Source organism: Rhincodon typus, chromosome 6 (assembly GCF_021869965.1).
Source record: "Rhincodon typus isolate 14 chromosome 6, sRhiTyp1.1, whole genome shotgun sequence".
Classification (NCBI taxonomy): Eukaryota; Metazoa; Chordata; class Chondrichthyes; order Orectolobiformes; family Rhincodontidae; genus Rhincodon; species Rhincodon typus.
The window spans coordinates 96,619,494-96,636,920 of record NC_063337.1 but is presented as its reverse complement, the minus strand read 5'-3'; the positions used below and the strand labels follow the sequence as shown (position 1 = coordinate 96,636,920).

General features: G+C 39.1%; 1 protein-coding gene across 1 annotated transcript in view; it reads right to left on the bottom strand.

The window, feature by feature from the left end:
- Positions 1 to 5,424: 5,424 nt before the first annotated feature.
- Positions 5,425 to 17,427, bottom strand: part of LOC109930718 (DNA (cytosine-5)-methyltransferase 3-like) — a 46,877-nt gene continuing 34,874 nt past the window's right edge. Inside the window, exon 12 of the mRNA XM_048598422.1 lies at positions 5,425 to 5,551. Within this exon, the coding sequence (XP_048454379.1) occupies positions 5,425 to 5,551 (127 nt within the window). The remainder of the gene's footprint in view (positions 5,552 to 17,427) is intronic.

Here is a 17,427-nt window from a genome sequence, read left to right as displayed (position 1 = left end):
CACACATCATCTGGTCATTGACTTCTACAAATTTATCGATGGTCAGATCATTTTCGTCAGCACAACTTCTAGGTTCAGTATCTTGCAAATATAGGATTTCATCTCATATTCTAGTATCTTGAAAATGCTGGAGTCCATTGTAAAAAGTTCAATAGCTAAGCACTAGGAAAACAGTGACATGATCAGGCAGTGTCAGCATGGATTTGCAAAAGGAAAATCATGCTTGACAAACCTACTGGAGTTTTTTGAGGGTGAAACTAGTAGAGTTGATGAGGAGGATCCAGTAGATGTGGTTTTCTTGAACTATCAGATGGCTGTCAATAAGGCCCCAGATAAGAGATTAGCATGTAAAATTGAAGCAAAGGGGATAGCGGATGCAGGCCAGCAAGGGAAACCAGTCCTGGGTGGAAGTTGGTGCGGCAAAGCAGTCCTGGAAAAAACTTACCTTGGTGCAGCTGAGAGCCGCTGTGGAGCAGACTTGAAGCTTGGAGCAGAGTGGTTGTTGGACTGGGATCTGGCGCAGGTGGTTAGCCCTCATGTGGAAGCCCCTGTGCTCAACTACGCAATGTAATGTATATTTGTATTTTGTTTATTTGATTGTAATGACTACCCTTTTAACTATATCTTATTTCTGTAAAATAATGCAACTACTTTTCTCTCTTATTCCTTTTTTTGTATCTAAGACTTGTACCTAGGTACTTGTACCTAAGATGGTGTCATTTCCACTGTCTTGTTATTCCTACTCCCCATGTGATAACAACAAAAATTTAAAGTGCTAGTGATGTGCATTGGAATCATGTATAATGCCACAGTGGGCCAACTTTCATTGCAAACCTGTTACCAACTGATAGTGTAGCCACGAAAAGATGCTATAAAAGAGCCCACTGGTGAAACAGGGAGGTTCTGAATCATGTTCAAAACTTCCCTGCACACCTCCATTGGCATTAAAATGACACTTGAGAGCACAAAGGTGGCAATGGATTTTCAAAATTAAATTTCACTTGTAAATAATTCACCTTACATTTGTTTCACTTTATTCATGTGAGAATCATTGTTTGTTTGATACTGGCCTGGTTAGAGAGCTAAATGTACTCATAGCTGGCATGCATTGATGGATGCAGGGGAGTTTGTTGTGGATGAAACAAAGTTGTGTTTTTGTTTCCTATTCATTGAATATATCTGTTAGTAGATGGTCATACTCACTGCTCTTTAGAACGTGCAGTCTCAGCTGGTCTTCCCTTCTATGCATTATGAAGACATTGTACAAGACCACTCAACACTGGTAACAGAAGTACTGTGGGTGAATACACAGTCCTGGAAGAGCACTGCCAGCCAACACCCTGCGATGAGTGCACATTGGGACAGCACTGACACCATTCTCTTCCCTTGACTGACAGTTCCCAACACCAACTCCACCACCGCCACCAGACACTGGAGACAAAATGCTTTCCAGTTCACTTCTCCATGTCCTGAACTCCACCCTTTCTTCTCCTTTGAATATTGTTCTCCTTCCTTCATGTCTGAACACATTTCTTAACACTGACTTGCTGCCTGTTCACTTTCAGTCTCCTGTTTCCCACTCTTGTACTGTAATGTTGAATAAAGCTGATCTTGTTGGTATCCAGACAATATTGAACTGGAACAAGAAATTCTAAACAAATAACACAAAGAAGGGTCACTGTACCTGAAATGTTAACTCTGCTTTCTCTCCACCAATGCTGCATTTCTCCAGCAATTTCTACCTTTATTGCCATGAAATTCTTGTCCATTGCTGACTTTACCTTGACGTGTATTTTTTTAATTTTTCAAAGATGTTTTATGCCATTGGGTAATCATGGCAGGTGAATGTATTACAAGCAGAAGTCCATCATTGGCAGGCATGAGGATTGATGTAGCTAGTACGCTGCTGACTTCATTTCTTTTCATCAATGTACAGTTGAACATTTAGAATTTTGCATTCCACCTAATTCAATCGTCCTGCGTTCCACATTTCCTTAAATGTGCTTAAATGTTGCTGTAAATTATCCCCCCTCATCACCTACTGGCTACCACTCCTGATAATGTTCAATTGTTCTATTGATCCATATTTGATCAAGTCAGTCTGTTTACCGTTGCTACTCATTGTGATTAATTAGTTCACTCTGAAGTGGAATCACAGGAAAGGAAAAAAAACTATGAAAATTGCTAGAAGAAATATTTAGAATCATGCAGTAGACATTTTATATGACTGAAGAAAACCTGATCCACCCATAGAAACCTGTGTCATTTGGGCTTAGCTCTGATGCACAGGAAATATCTAATATTTCCTTCCTTTTTCCATAGTTTGCAAGAAAGTTTGTCAGTTTCCACTCCAGACTGACTGAGTTCAGTTGGTACCAAATTCAAGGAACATTGATCAACCGTGCTGTTCAAATCACTGACCATGTAAGTGCTTGACCAATTATCCCAACCCATTACAGTAAAATACGCCTGTCAACCAAAAGTAACAATGATGAAAATAAGTGCATACTTAAAGTCAATGCCGGTTATTAGCATAGTGTAATTTATGTACACAGAGAAAAGATTTATATTATAAGTGTGCACTTAATATTCAGAATGCTTTTCCTCTAACACTGTTTAAATTAATAGCTTCTAAATTTCAAGTTCAAATGCCTCTATCAATCTTCTTGTTTCATCAGTATAAATTAAGAAAAGTAACCTCATGTCTTTGGCTTGGTCTATATTTTAAAACATAAAATCATATCACCATTTGAAGCAAGCCTCCAGACTTCCAGCACATATATTTCATTCAAGTGTTTTTAATAAATAACCAGACAAAACCTTTGTGTTTACCGCATTTAACTTCAGTTTTCCCTGTCAACCACTCATAAATCATTGCTACTCTAAATCTTTGCAGTTACTTAGTTACCTCTGCATAATTTCATTTTGAACTGTAAGATTATAAAGCCATTGCAGCTAAGATCCTCGTCATGTTAAACAGACTCTCAATCCTATAGAATTAAATCAGTGTTCCTGCATTGTTACAGAATCAAACCCATGAAACTCCATGCCAGCCACATTGTGAATGTACCTGCATGAGACTGTCTACAACAGGACAATAAGGCAGGTCACCACCAGCTTCTAAAGTGAAAGGTAGGATGGGCAACAAATGCTGGTTTAGCCAGCAATGCCCATATCCCATGAATGAATCAACAAAAGGCCTGTCAACTCAGGTCAATCTTCTCATTCCTCAAACCAATCTAGTGAAATCTACACTAATTTGACTCCAACACAAATATACCCTTGCTCGATGATCTTCTTGACGGTGTTGTTTTACCAAAGTCCTGCACGTTTGTAACAAAAATTATAACAATTTTGTAGAATTTCAATTTGTAGAATTTGTAGAATAACAATTTCCGCAGTCTAATACCCCGGCAATAAAGTTGGACATCCTCAAAAAATTCTGTATGACATTTGACAAATACAGTTTTTCCCCTGTAAACTATGTTGACTTATCTGATAATACAGTGATTTTCCAAGTGGATTGTTAAGTCTGCCAACGTTACCTAAAAGCCGATGTGAGGCTGAGTGCTAATCAATCCTTGCCTCGTCTGGGATGATAGCATGTTTTTTGAGTCTTGGAGCTGCATTCATCAAGGCAGGTGGAGTATTTCACAATGATCCTGATCTATGCCTTGTAGACAGACAGGAACTGGGGAATCAGATGTGAGTTAACTCTTGTAAAATTGCAAGCCTCTGATCTACTTCTGTAGTTGCAGTATTTTTATAAGTATTCCATTACAGTTTCCAATCAATGACAGACACCAGGGTATTGATAGTGAGCAATTCAGTGATGACTATGTCATTGAGCACCAAGTGGGGATGGTTCAGTTCCCTATTAGTGTAGATGCTCATCGTGTGGCACAAAAATTACTTGCTCCTTATCAGCCCAAACCTTGGTATTGTCCAGGTCTTGCTCTGTGAGGATATAGACTGCTTCAGTACCTGAGGAGTCACAAATTGTGCTGAACATTGGGTAATCATCAGTGAATATTCCCACTTCTGACCTTATTTTGAAGCTAAGGTAATTGATGAATTTGCAGTGACATTAGAAATGAATGTCCATTTGGGCCAGAACCAGTAATTCAGGCACAAATTGTACTCAGAAATGTTTAATTTTTCAAAGTGCAGTTGAAGTCTTAAGTTTTCGCTCAAACCTATTTGCACAATCTCAAACATAAAATCTCAAATGAAATTGAAATCAGGCAAAATAAATACCGAAAGAATTGCGGATGCTGTAAAACAGGAACAAAAACAGAATTTGCTGGAAAAGCTCAGCAGGTCCGGCAGCATCTGAGAAGAAAAAAATCAGTAAGTTCTGAGGAACAGTTCTGAGGAAGGATCACTGGACCTGAAACATTAACTCTGATTCTTTTCTATATTGAAATCAGGCAGTTCAGGCTTCAGAATGCAATTGCTCATATTTTTGCATTAAAATATAATTAAGAGTGCAAACTTTGTTCAGTTTTACTAATAGAGTTACAACGCGTTTAATCACAATTTTAATATTTGTAGTTCACTGTTTGCAGCATAATTTTGCATAACTACAAGTAACTTTAAGACTATACAGAACCATTATTTACATTTATGTTCAGTGCTCGGTTCCATGGCAAGTCCAACATTTTTAACATTTAAAACTTAAAAGTTGTCTATTAGTGACTTTTAGGCTAGAGTTGTAGAGATTCAAACAGGAACAGTTAAAAGAAGCTTGTCATCATGGTTCACCCAAGTGGTGAGCGTGGCCAGATGTCTAGGCTGGGTTGGGTCCCTTTTCAAACCATTTGAAAAACATCATCTGCATTGGGCATAAGGTCCTTAGAATTCCTCCATTATTTGCACTGATTTTGCCAATTTTGGGTGAATTGTGCCTCCAGTGGAAACTGTGCCCCATTTACTTCGGCTGGAAAAGAATCAACTGTGTGATACTTTAAATTTACTGATATTTATTTGTAAGCTTGCCATGCAACAATCAAGAAAATAAAAAAAAGTAAAATAAAAATGTGTTCAATCAGCAATAAAAAAAAGTTGCACAGTGGAGCCTTTGTTCTATAAAAACATTCCAATGTAATATTGTATAGCTATTTTGAATCACAGTCTTATAAAATAGTGGTCTACCTTCTGATCAGCAAAGTTAGGGACGAACCCCTAATCCACTATTTCTCTGTGTGCTTTATTAAGCCAGATGTTAATCTGATCATTTCGAAAGGGTTGAATTTTACATAAAGATGCAAACACAGAATTTCAGTCCATGCACATTAAACATTCAATCCTAAATGATGCTGATCAGCAAATATAATCTGCAAAGATATACAAAATGTTGAACAAGTTGAAATGTGATTTTACAAGCAAAACCAGCCAACCATAAAGGGAATAGTGTACATGATCTTAAAAGTAACTTTTAAAATAATCTTTCAGTGGAACCAAGTATTGTTTGACCATTTTCATGCAAGTTTCTCCTGAGTTTTGCCTTCTGTTTTCCCAAGCTGGGTCGTACATATCCGCAGCAAATTTACTGAAAAGATATGGAAAATAAACGTGTGACTTTAGGAGAATCTCATTACTTACATTTTCCATGTTAAGCTTGTGTTGGTCAAAATAAATTACACCGGAGCGAGGAAATGGAACACTTTCCATTTTGGTTGCCAAGCATCAACACTAACCTAGGTCAGTTTCAAGGCACTTGGTAAATCACTATCCATTCCGCCCCAACTTAAAAAAAATGTACTGCCCTGATTCGATCTTGTCCATTTTCCTCATCAGCCATCCAGAGCAAAATTGTCAGTAATAGTGTTATGTAATTTCAATGCCTTAGTACTGAAACAGTTTGACTAAGGCACAATGAGGGCATAATAGCTCTGGTAATATAATGCGTTGTTAGTTCTGTGATTTACAAATGTGTAATTATTCTAATAACAAGATTTCACATTAATGAATAACAGCAACATTTTATATAACTGTTCTACAATATTAAATTACAATGATATGCAAATAGTCCAACCTGGTTTTCAGGACCAAAGTGTTTTTTTTGTTTGGGGCGGACAATTTTTATCTAACAATTAGTATAAAACATATTTCTGCTATTTGTTTACTTTGAGCTGCATCTACCCACAAGATGACAATGCCGATTTCTTAGTGTTTACCCCACTTTCAATCTTTTTGGCCTGTGGCACTCTGTGCTTTGTTTATAATTCTGCAAATGCATCTTTTACTGACCCCCTGTGTGTGCTGAAATTCACACTGCTTCTTGTTCCTATGTAGAGATAAGAAGAAGAGTTCCTTCTCTCACACATTTGCTCTATTATTAAAAATGCTGAAAAGAAATGAATGCTTGGGCAGATAAGACTTTTTAAAATCAAAATAAAACATGCTACGTTTTGACACAGAATGAGTAATTGCTCAGTCAATTAATAGTCTTTCTGGCTTCAGTTTATATTAACTTGCATTCTACCATTAATGGCAATTACATTTATGGTTGCAGATCTGACACCTTTAACAGTTCCTTTGGTCTTTCATTATTTGTTGACAATTATCTGTGAGTTTCCTTGTGCTCTATCCTTCGGGAATCTCTCTGCAGTTGTTTCCTTTTCCTCAAATTTTGGAAAAGTTTTTTTTCTAAACAATAGGACCAATGGAAAATAGAATTGAAACTAAGTCATTTTTTCCTTCCGTCAAGTCAAGGAGTCATTTTCTGCAAAGTCAAGACACAAGTCATTTTTTTTTTAAATAATGTGTTCTCTTGCTCCTTTTGCTTTATTTCAAAGGATGCTGCAAGTCAAGTAGTGGGGAGACGATAAAGTTCTGGGGGCTGCCTTGGAACAGCTAGGGCAGCACTGGAAGGGCAGAGGGTAGCCACAGAAGGGCTAGAAACAGCTAATGTAGGTTCATGAATGATCATGGACGCATCAGGTAGGAGCAGCGAATGAAGGACCTGGGACAAACACGGCAGGGTTGCGGGTGGCTACAGAAATTTCAGTGTAGGCCGTGGAAGAGACGAAGGTAGTTATGCAAGGGTTGTATTGGGGGAATTGACAGAAGGGTAAAGGGTGGCCATGGAAAGTTTTAATGTTTGGGTTTCAGTGGGGTTAGCACATGCTGTTGAAAACCAGGCTGAAATCTTTTATTTAACTCATGCATTGGAATTTGTATCCTCTGCCTCTGGGTGTTTTCGCTGACACTAACAAACTGACCTGTACTCTCATGAGGTCAATGAGAAAGTTGGGAACAGGGAATTTGCTGCTTACACTGTCCATAACTGACAAGCCGCTGGGCCAATCTCTGCTATGCATATGGCAGACCAGTCTCCAAAGCAACCAATCAGTGCTGGCAATGGGTGTGACCAGGCAGGAGGCGAACAAGAATTGTGATGGATTTCACATTTCAGGATTTGCACTGAAACATTGATCTGCTATGTGGTGCTGAGTCTAAAAAGACAATTGAATTCAAAGAGTGTTACAAAATCAATTTTGTTCAAATCAAGTCAAATGGCAAGGTGAAAAAATGCAGCTTTAGTCAGTCTCGAGCTCAATGCATTGGCTCGAGTCAACAACTCTGTTTTCTTTTATTCTGTCACGGGATGTGAGTCACTAGCAGGGACTACATTTGTTGTCCACCCCAAATTGCCCTGGCACTGAATAGTTTGCTCAGCCATTTCAGAGGGCATTTAAGAGTCAACCACACTTCTGTAGGAGATCAAGAACTTCTTTGTATCCAAAGTAAAGACCATACAATGAGCTGTCTTTGCACTCTGTAGTTCATGAATGTGTATACATGTTAAAGACATTTCAGAGAAGATTTTCTACACTAATATCCGGAATGGATGGGTTGTCTTATGAGGAAAAGTTGGAAAGTCTAGACTTGTACCCACTGGAGTATAGAAGAGTAAGACATGATTTAGTTGTAACATGTGAAATCCTGAAGGGTTACGACAGGATAGGTGTGGAGCGGATGTTTCCTCTTATTGGAGAATCTAGAACTGGGGACCACTGTTTAAAAACTATAGTTCGCCATTTAAAAGAGAGACTAGGCAAATATTTTTCTCTGAGAACGTTGAGGGTGTCTGGATCTATCTCCCTGAAAAGGCGGTGGAAGTAGGGTCCTTGAATAATTTGAAGGCAGAGGTAGATAGATTCTTGGTAAGCAAGGGGTTGTAGGATTATCAGGAGGTGGGAATGTAGATTTGAGGTCATAATCAGTCATGATCTTATTGAATGATAGAGGAGGGTCAAGAGGCTGAATGGCCTATTCCTGCTCCTGATTTGTATCTTTGTATGGAGTGAAATGTGCCACTTGCCTCCACCTTGAACTTTGTTTGTTCTTTCCATTCTCTCTTAATTTGTTTCTTTCATAAAGTATACTTTCTGCTCCCTTGAATCTATTATCATAAAATTACTGAAGACTCAACTTTCTTTCATGACTCCATAAGCAAGCAAACACCATTTCTTTTCTCAAATATTGTTATTCACCTTCCAAGATACATGCTTGAATCTCTCTAATCAAGTTTGCATCCCTCCTAAATCACCAATGCTGAACTAAAATGACACTCGTCGATCTTGAACAAACTTTTCTGTGACTGCAACCAGAGTATGATGTCTCCCATGTTATCTAGAGTCTCCTTGACCCTCTCATCTTTCTCCTTCTCATACTTATTCTTTGGATCATCATCTGTAGGCATAAGTCTGAATTTCACATGTCCCTACACTCATCCCTGGAACACTGAATAACAGGGGTACCTACACCAGGCTCCTATTTATTCACTACAGCTCCACCTTCAACACCATAATTCCAAACAAACTCATCTCTAAATTCCAAAACCTAGGTGTCAGATCTCCCCCTGTAACTGGGTCCTCAACTTTCTGATCCATAGACCACAATCAGTAAGAATAGGCGACAGCACCTCCTCCACCATAATCCTCAACACCGCTGCCCCTACTATATTCCTTACATTCTCATAAATGTTTCATCAAATTCAGCCCCAATTCCATTTACAGATTTGCTGACACACTGCCATTGTAGGTCAGATCTCAAACAACAGCAAGACAGGATACAGGAATGAGATTGAGTGCTTGGTGGCAGGTTTAAAGACAACAATCTCTCTATCAATGTCAGCAAAATGAAGGAGCTGGTCATTGACTTCAAGAAGTGGAGTGGAGGGCACAGTCCTGTCTGTACCAATGGTGCTGAGGTGGAGATGATTGAGAGCGTTAGGATCCAAGGGGTGATGATGGCCAATGATCTATCCTGGTCCATCCACATTGACACAATGGTCAAGAAAGCATACAATGTCTCTAATGCCACAGAAGGTGCTATGAAGTTGGGTAGAGTACTTGTGGATTGAAAAGCAGGAAGTTAGAACTTGGTGTTTATAAAATTCTAGGGGTGGGGGTGGCATTGCGTGGTCCCTTTAAAAGATGATGTGTTTTTTTATGCTCAGAGATTCAAAAAAGGATGTCTGTGGGCAGCAGCTTGTGGGTTTGCAGGTGCAACAGATAGCACTCAAATTGAAATACTTGTATCAAAAGGCCACACAGTTAACTGGCCAAGCAGCAGTTTTGTTTTGTGACCAAGACAACACAATTTGAATTTAGCCAATCAATTTGAATCAGGCACTTAGGTACCAAAAACCAATTAAATTTAAATCTGATGGCTTTGACAACATAGGACCAAACCTATTGTAAGAAATTGATGTGTCATCAAAGGTATAAAAGGAGAGGGCAGTTGGACAAAGACAAGAGAGCAAATGCCATCTGCTAGAGTCAACATCTCTCAGTTCACACGAGAAAATTATTGGCTCTTCTCTAAGTCTTAAGAAAGTATGATCTATATAAAAAGTACCAACGGCACAATTAGTTAATATTCCTGACAGAACATTTGATGGAGATGGCACATAACATTCCAGAAGATGTACAACCTGACTGTAATTTCAAGAGACTAAATTTTTTTTATCTGGGACTTCTATTTATTGGAACAGCATAGTATTAGAATCCTGTTTTATTCAGGAATAGTTAGTAGTTAGAAGGGATTTATTCAGTTTGGTAATAGTTTAGTTGATTTGTTCACTGGTAGAGTCAGATAAATCAATTGTTACTTGTTGATTGTAAAGTGAATGTTGGGCTTTATTATATTTAACCACTAGAAGTTGCTGAAAGGCAGGTTACACCACTTAACACACTCCTTTTACAGATTATAGGGCAAGGTGCTCATCTCTGGGTGTTTCCGTTTTAGTTCTCGGTGGGGGGGGGTCAATCTCCACTTTATAACAGATTTGGGGCTGATATCCGGGATCTGAATGTATTTGAACGGATCTGAATGGATTTGAATGGATCTGAAAGGATTTGGATGGATTTGAATGGATCTGAACAGATTTGGATGGATCTGGAGAGATTTGAATATATTTAGAATACAAAAGGTCCCAGCAGATTTAAACATACTTTGGGATTAGTGTCCTGGATCTTTAAAAAGAAACTTAAGTGAGAAGTGGAAAATATGTTTAATATCGGTTGCTTTTTGTTAGTCAAATCAAAAGTGGGGAAATGGCTCTTAACATTACTGAAGAGGTTTTGGGGGTTGTAGGTGCTTCCCAAATTTGCCAAGACAATTTGGAAAGACAGAAAAAGGAGATACCCTTAGAATTAGCACACAGGCTACAATTGGGTTTAACTGGGGATAAGAAGAAAGCTGAAATTGTAACTGAGTTAGCCAAGCATTTAGGTATATCGGAGAAACAGTTAAGTGCAGTAGAGCTAGAAAAAGTTAAATTGCAAAAAGACAACTGGAGTTAGAAGAGAAAGAAGGGGAAAGAAGGACCTGGGCAGAATAAAAATAAAGGGAGAGAGAAGAGAGGGAGAAAGAGAGAGAGTCTGAACTTCAGAAGTTGACAATTGGACAGGAAAGTCTACTTAAAAGGATTGAGATGAAGGTAGAATGTAAGTTTGGTGAGGAGTGATGATGAGTAAACCCATTGTAGCCAAAGGCCTGGTACAGATTTATACAAATATGTCAAAACATTACCAGAATTTGATGAAAAAGATGTAGAAGCATTTTTTCAATTCTTTTGAGAAGTTGGCTAAACAGATGAACTGGCCAGATCTATGTGGGTAATGTTAATTCAGACCAAGCTGATAGGCAGGGCTAGTGAGGTGTTTGCAGTGCTGTCAATGGAGGTGTCAAGAGAATATGCAAAAGTAAAAGGTTATTTTGAGTGCTTACAAATTGGTACCAGAAGCATATAGACAACGGGTCAGAAATGTAAGAAAGGAACCAGGTCAGACTTATATTGAGTTTGAAAGAATCAAACGAAGCAATTCGACACATGGATGAGAGCATTAAAAATAAAAAAAGAAACATAAAGATCTTAGAGAGATTATTCTGCTGGAAGAGTTTAAAAACTCACCTCCAGAAGTGATAAGAACTCATGTCAAGGAACTGAAAGTTAAAACAGCGAGAAGAACTGCAGAGATGGTGGATGCATAAATCGAAATCAAGCTTCCGACAGCAATTTCATTCTGTGAGGGTTAGAAATTGGAAAAGAGGCAGATCCTTCAATGAAAAACAAAAAGTAGATCATAGTGGGAACAGTTTACCATGTGAAAAACGAAACCCGAGAGGGTGGAAAAGAAGTGAAAGGCCTCAGGCGTTTTCAATGCAATAAGGTGGGACACACAAATTCACAGTGCTGGTGCAGAAAGGCACTGGGAAGATGGATGTAGTGAAAGAGGCTAAACCAGTGGGATTAGTTGAGGTAGTGAAAGAAATCCCAAGAGAAGTCAAGGAGCTACAGGAAAGTGCACTAAAGATAGCTCTGATCTTTTCAAAGACTTCACCTGTGTGGGGAAAGTTAGAACAAGGGGAGTAGGTAAAGAAGTTAAAATATTAAGAGATACGGGAGGTGGTCAATCTCCAAAAGTCAGAGGTGAAAATATTGCACTCCCTCTGAAAAATTGTCCGAGAGAGTGACAATCGGTGGAATTAATGGAGGGAGAATTAGTGTTCCCCTGAGTAAGATAAGCTAGAAAGCCCAATCAAGACTGGGGAAGTGACAGTGGGAGTGATAGAAAAATTGACTATTCCAGGAATACAGTTTATTCTTAGAAATGATATAGCTGGATCACAGGTGGGAGTGATGCCCATTGTAGTGGAGAAGCCAAAAGAAAATCAGGGAACTGAGGAGTTAAAACAAAAAGACCCTGGAATTTTTCTGGACTGTATGGTGAGAAAATTTCACTGCCATAAGTTAAAACAAGAAGGGAAAACAAAAGAGAAAGATGAAGGATTTGAGGTTCAGTTAGCTGATACTCTGATGAAAATGGTAAAAGGAAAACCTAAACAGGTAGAGAATCAGGTAAAGGGGTTTAGTTCTGAAAGATTAATGGAGTTACAACAAAAAGATGAGATGATAAAGGATTTATAACATAAAGCCAACTCGAAAAAGGAATCAAAATGCATTCCAGAATGCTATTACCTTAAGGATAAAATCTTAAGGTGGAAATGGAGACCTTGGCAGGTTAGTGCAGATGAGAAATGGGCGGAGGTTCACCAGATTGGGTTGCCGGTAGCATACAGACAGGAAATATTGCGGGTAGCACATAAATTACCTGTAGGAGGTCATTTAGGAATGAGGAAGCTTCAGGCTAAGATGTGGAAGCATTTCTATTGGCCTGGATTACATAACGATGTGGTTGAATTTTTCCGCACCTGTCATACACGTCAGATGGTAGGAAAGCCACAGGCAGTGATAAAATCAGCATCTCTGATACCAATTCCCACATTTGAAGAACCTTTTACGCAGATTATGATTGATTGTGTAGGGCCTCTCCCTAAAACCAAAGGTGGGAACCAGTATTTGCAGAGCATAATGGATGTGTCTACCAGATTTCTGGAGGAAATTCCATTACGGAGTTAAGGCAATAAAGGTCGTGCAGAAGTTGCTTGCTTTCTTTACCCATTATGGGCTCCCAAGGAGATTCAGTCAGTCCAAGGGTCCAATTTTACAGCCAAATTACTTCAGGAGGTCGTGGATAGTTTTGGCATCAAACACTTTAAAACAAGTGCATACCATTCTGAATCCCAGGGAGCATTGGAAAGGTGGTGTCAGACCCTAAAGACAATGCTGAGGGCTTATGCCAGGATTACCCAAATGATTTGGATAAATGTATCTCATTTATATTATTTGCTATTAGAGATGCTCCAAATGAATGAACTCAGTTTACTCCATTTGAATTGATATTCGCAAATGAAGTAAGATGGCCTTTAAAATTAGTTAAAGAAAAGTAGATAGGTCCGAAGTCAGAGAGCTCACAGTTGGATTGTGTATCTGAGGTGAGAGAAAGATTAAATGATGTAGGCGAATTAGGTAGACAACATTTGAAGGTGACACAGCACCTAATGAAGCAAGAAGTGGATAAGAAATCTAAAATTTGTATGTTTGGTCATGAGGATAAAGTATTGGTGCTGTTACCAGTGGTAGGAGATCCCTTCAAAGCAAGGCTTAGTGGTCCCTATCAGATTGAGAAGAGTTTAAGTCAGGTGAATTATCTGGTAAACATGCCAGATAGCAAAAAAATTGTCGGGTATGTCATGTGAACTTGCTGAAACATTACTATGACAAGAAAAGTGAATTGGAGAAAGACGTATTAGTTACAGCTACTCAGAGTGAGGAATCAAATCCAGGTGATTTGGATTTTGATGTGCCTCAGAATAAATTGAATAATGAGAAAGTCCTTAAAGAATGGCATGGGTAGTGAGTTATCTGTCGCAGGACCAGAGAACTGAATTGAAAGGCTTGTTGCAGCGTTATGAGGACATATGTAGAAATAGAATGGGGAGGACTAATGCCATAGTACACAAGGTTGATATAGCGAAAGATGTTCCAATAAAACAACACCCCTACAGACTTAATCCTCTCAAAGTAGTGCAGGTTCAGAAGGAAGTGGAAGCGATGCTCCAAAAAGACATCATAAAGATGAGTCAAAGCAAGTGGAGTTCACTGATCGTATTGGTTCCCAAACCTGATGGCACTCAATGATTCTGCACAGATTATCGGAAGGTCAATGCACTGACCAAATCTGACTCCTACCCAATTCCAAGGCTGGAGGACTGTGTGGAAAAAGTAGGACAAGCCACTTACATGACAAAACTGGACTTACTTTGCAGTTACTGGAAAGTACCTTTGTCGGAGAGTGCAAAAGAAGTTTCTGCCTTTGTAACCCCAAATGAGCTATATCAATTTAAAGCAAAGTGCTTTGCAATGAAAAGCATACCAGCCACATTTCAGAGGCTGTTGGAGAAAGTTGTTGCCAGACTGACTAATTGTGCCATCTACAGAGATGATTTAGGGGTCTTTAGCCATTCGTGGAAAGATCACATGGAGCGTTTGGCAGAAGGCTTTGAGAGACTAGGAAGGCAATGTTGGTCATAAACTTGGCAAAAACAGAATTTGCGAAGGCGGACGTGACATTCTTAGGGCACAATATCGGACAGGGACAGATGACACTGAGGAATATGAAGACGGAGGCCATTGAGGAATTTCCAAGACCATCCTCAAAGAAGGAATTGTTACAATTTTTGGGATTGAGTGGATCCTACAGGAAATTTGTACCAATCTTAAGTAGTGTGGTGGCACTGTTGATGGATTTATTAAAAAGAATACAACATTTTGGTGGACAGAACAATGTCAGGAGACATGTGAGAATTTGGAAGCAGTGTTAACCACCGCACCAGTTTTAGCCACACCAAATTTTTTTGAAACACTTCAAAATCGCCAAAGACGCAAGTGATGTAGGTGTTGGTGCTGTGCTGTTACAGGAGTATAATTGTAGAATTGAAAGGCCAATCAGTTATTTTTAATAAAAACTCAATATCCACAAGAAAAAAATATTCAACCATTGAAAAAGAGTTATTGAGGTTGGTAATGGCCTTACAACATTTTAATGTTTATGTTGCAATCAATACATCAGAGACAGTTGTGCGTACCGATCACAATCCTTTGACATTTCTGGAAAGATTTAAAGACAAGAAAACCAGATTATTTTGTAGGAGTCTTATGTCACAAGCAGTTAATTTACTGATTGTACATGTTGCAGGTCATGAAAATATTATCACAGATACTTTATCACAGGTTTAAAAGAAAATGTTTATATAAGATACAAACAGTTGTATTCAATGCTGTATATATAGAGAATTAGTATGAAATGTGTAAATCGAGGTTAATGAGAAATGGATCTAGTGATATAATGAAGTTAAGGTTTTAAAAGAAAAACAAAATAAAGCCAACTTTTCATAATGATGGTTCATTTTTTTCTTAAGGGGGGGTGATGTTACGAAGTTGGGAAGAGTAGTTCTGGATTGGGAGGCAGGTAGTTAGAATTTTGTGCTTGTAAAATGCTAGTGGGGAAAAGCATCACATGGTCTCTTTAAAAAGTGATGTGCGTTTCAAAAAAGGATGTCTGTGAGCAGCAGTTTGTGGGTTTGCAGGTGCAACAGATAGCACTTGAATTGAAATATTTCTATCAAAAGGTTGCACAGTTAGCAGGCCAAGCAACAGTTTTGTTTTGTGACCAAGACAACAAGTTTTGAACTTAGCCAATTGATTTGAATCAGGCACTTAGATACAAAAAAACAATCAAATTTAAATCTGATGGTTTTGACAACACAGGACCAATACTATTGTAAGAAATTGATATGTCATCAAGGGTATAAAAGGAGAGGGCCGGTGGACAAACACAGGAGAACTAACTGCCATCTGCTAGAATTAACAGCTCTCAGCTTTCACTGTCACTGGCTCCACAGTCTTCTCGAAGTCTTAGAGAAAGCACCTTCTAAATCAAAGGTACCAACAGAACAGACGGTTAATATTCCTGAGAAAAGAATCAAAGGACAAGGCATTCCTGTCAGAACATTCGATAGAGAAGGCACAGAATATTCTGGAAGACACATAACCTGACTATAATTTCAAGAGACTAAATTCTTTTTTTTATTTTATGTAAGTGGGACTCGTATTTATTGGAACAGCATACCATTCGAGCCTTCCTTTATTTGGGAATGGTTAGTAGTTAGAAGGGATTTATTCGGTTTGTTAAACATTTAGTTAATTTGTTCACTGTTAGAGTTAGATGAATAAAGTGTTACTTGTCGATTGTAAAGTGAGTATCAGGGTTTTATTTTATTTAACCACTAGAAGTTGCTGAAAGGCAGGTTATACGACTTTTCACACTCTTTTTACAGATTATTGGGCGAGGCACTCTTCTTTCGGTATTTTGGTTTTTGTTCTCAGAGGGGGGTCAATCTCCGCTTTATAACAGGAGGCTAAGGAAATTTGGCACATCCACAAAGACTCTTACCAATTTTTATAGATGCACTATAGAAGGCATCCTATCGGATACATCACAGCATGGTATAACAACTGCTCTTCCCAAAACCATGAGAAACTACAGAGAGTTATGAACACAGCCCAGTCCATCATGCAAACCAGCCTTCCATCTATCCCAATGGTCTCAATGTGGATTCAACTAGCTTCAAAATCTCCCCACCCCTGACCTCATCCCATGACAGACCCTCCCTCAAATCACTGCCTCCTTGACCTGTCTGTCTTCTCTCCCACCTATCTGCTCCTCCAACCTCACTGACCAATCCCCACCACTACCTACCTGCACTCACCTATCGCCACCCCACCTACCTTCCCCAGCCCCACCCCTCCTCTCTCTATTTATTTCAGAGCCCCCTACCCCTCCCCCATTTCTGAAGAAGGGTCCCAACCCAAAATGTCAGTTTTCCTGTTCCTCTGATGCTGCCTGACCTGCTGTGTTCCTCCAGCTCCATACTACATTATCTCAGACTCCAGCATCGGCAGTTCTTACTATCTTTCATCTATTGACTCCATCTATATTTCCTGCTGCCTCCAGAAAACAACCAACATAATCAAAGACTCCTCCCTCCCTGGTCGTTCTCTTTTCCACCTCTTCCATCAGGGAAAAGATATACTGGTTTGAATACATGTACGAATAGATTCAAAAACAGTTTCTTCCTTGCTGTAATCAAACATTTGAACGGACCTCTCAAATGTTAATTCTGATCTATGTCTACACTTTCCCTGCCGCTGTCACAGTGTATTCTGCACTCTGTTCTGCTACCCTGATACACATTTTATGGTACAACCTGCCAGTGTAGCATGCAAAACAACACTTTTCACAGTATCTCGGTAAATGTGACAACAATATCAATCAATATGCGAGACAACAAGGTGCAGGGCTGGATGAACACAGCAGGCCAAGCAGCATCATAGGAGCAGAGAGGCTGACGTTTCGGGCCTAGACCCTTCATCAGAAAAGGGGGAGGGGAAGGGGGTTTGGAAATAAATAGGGAGAGAGTGGGAGGCGGATAGAAGAGGGATAGAGG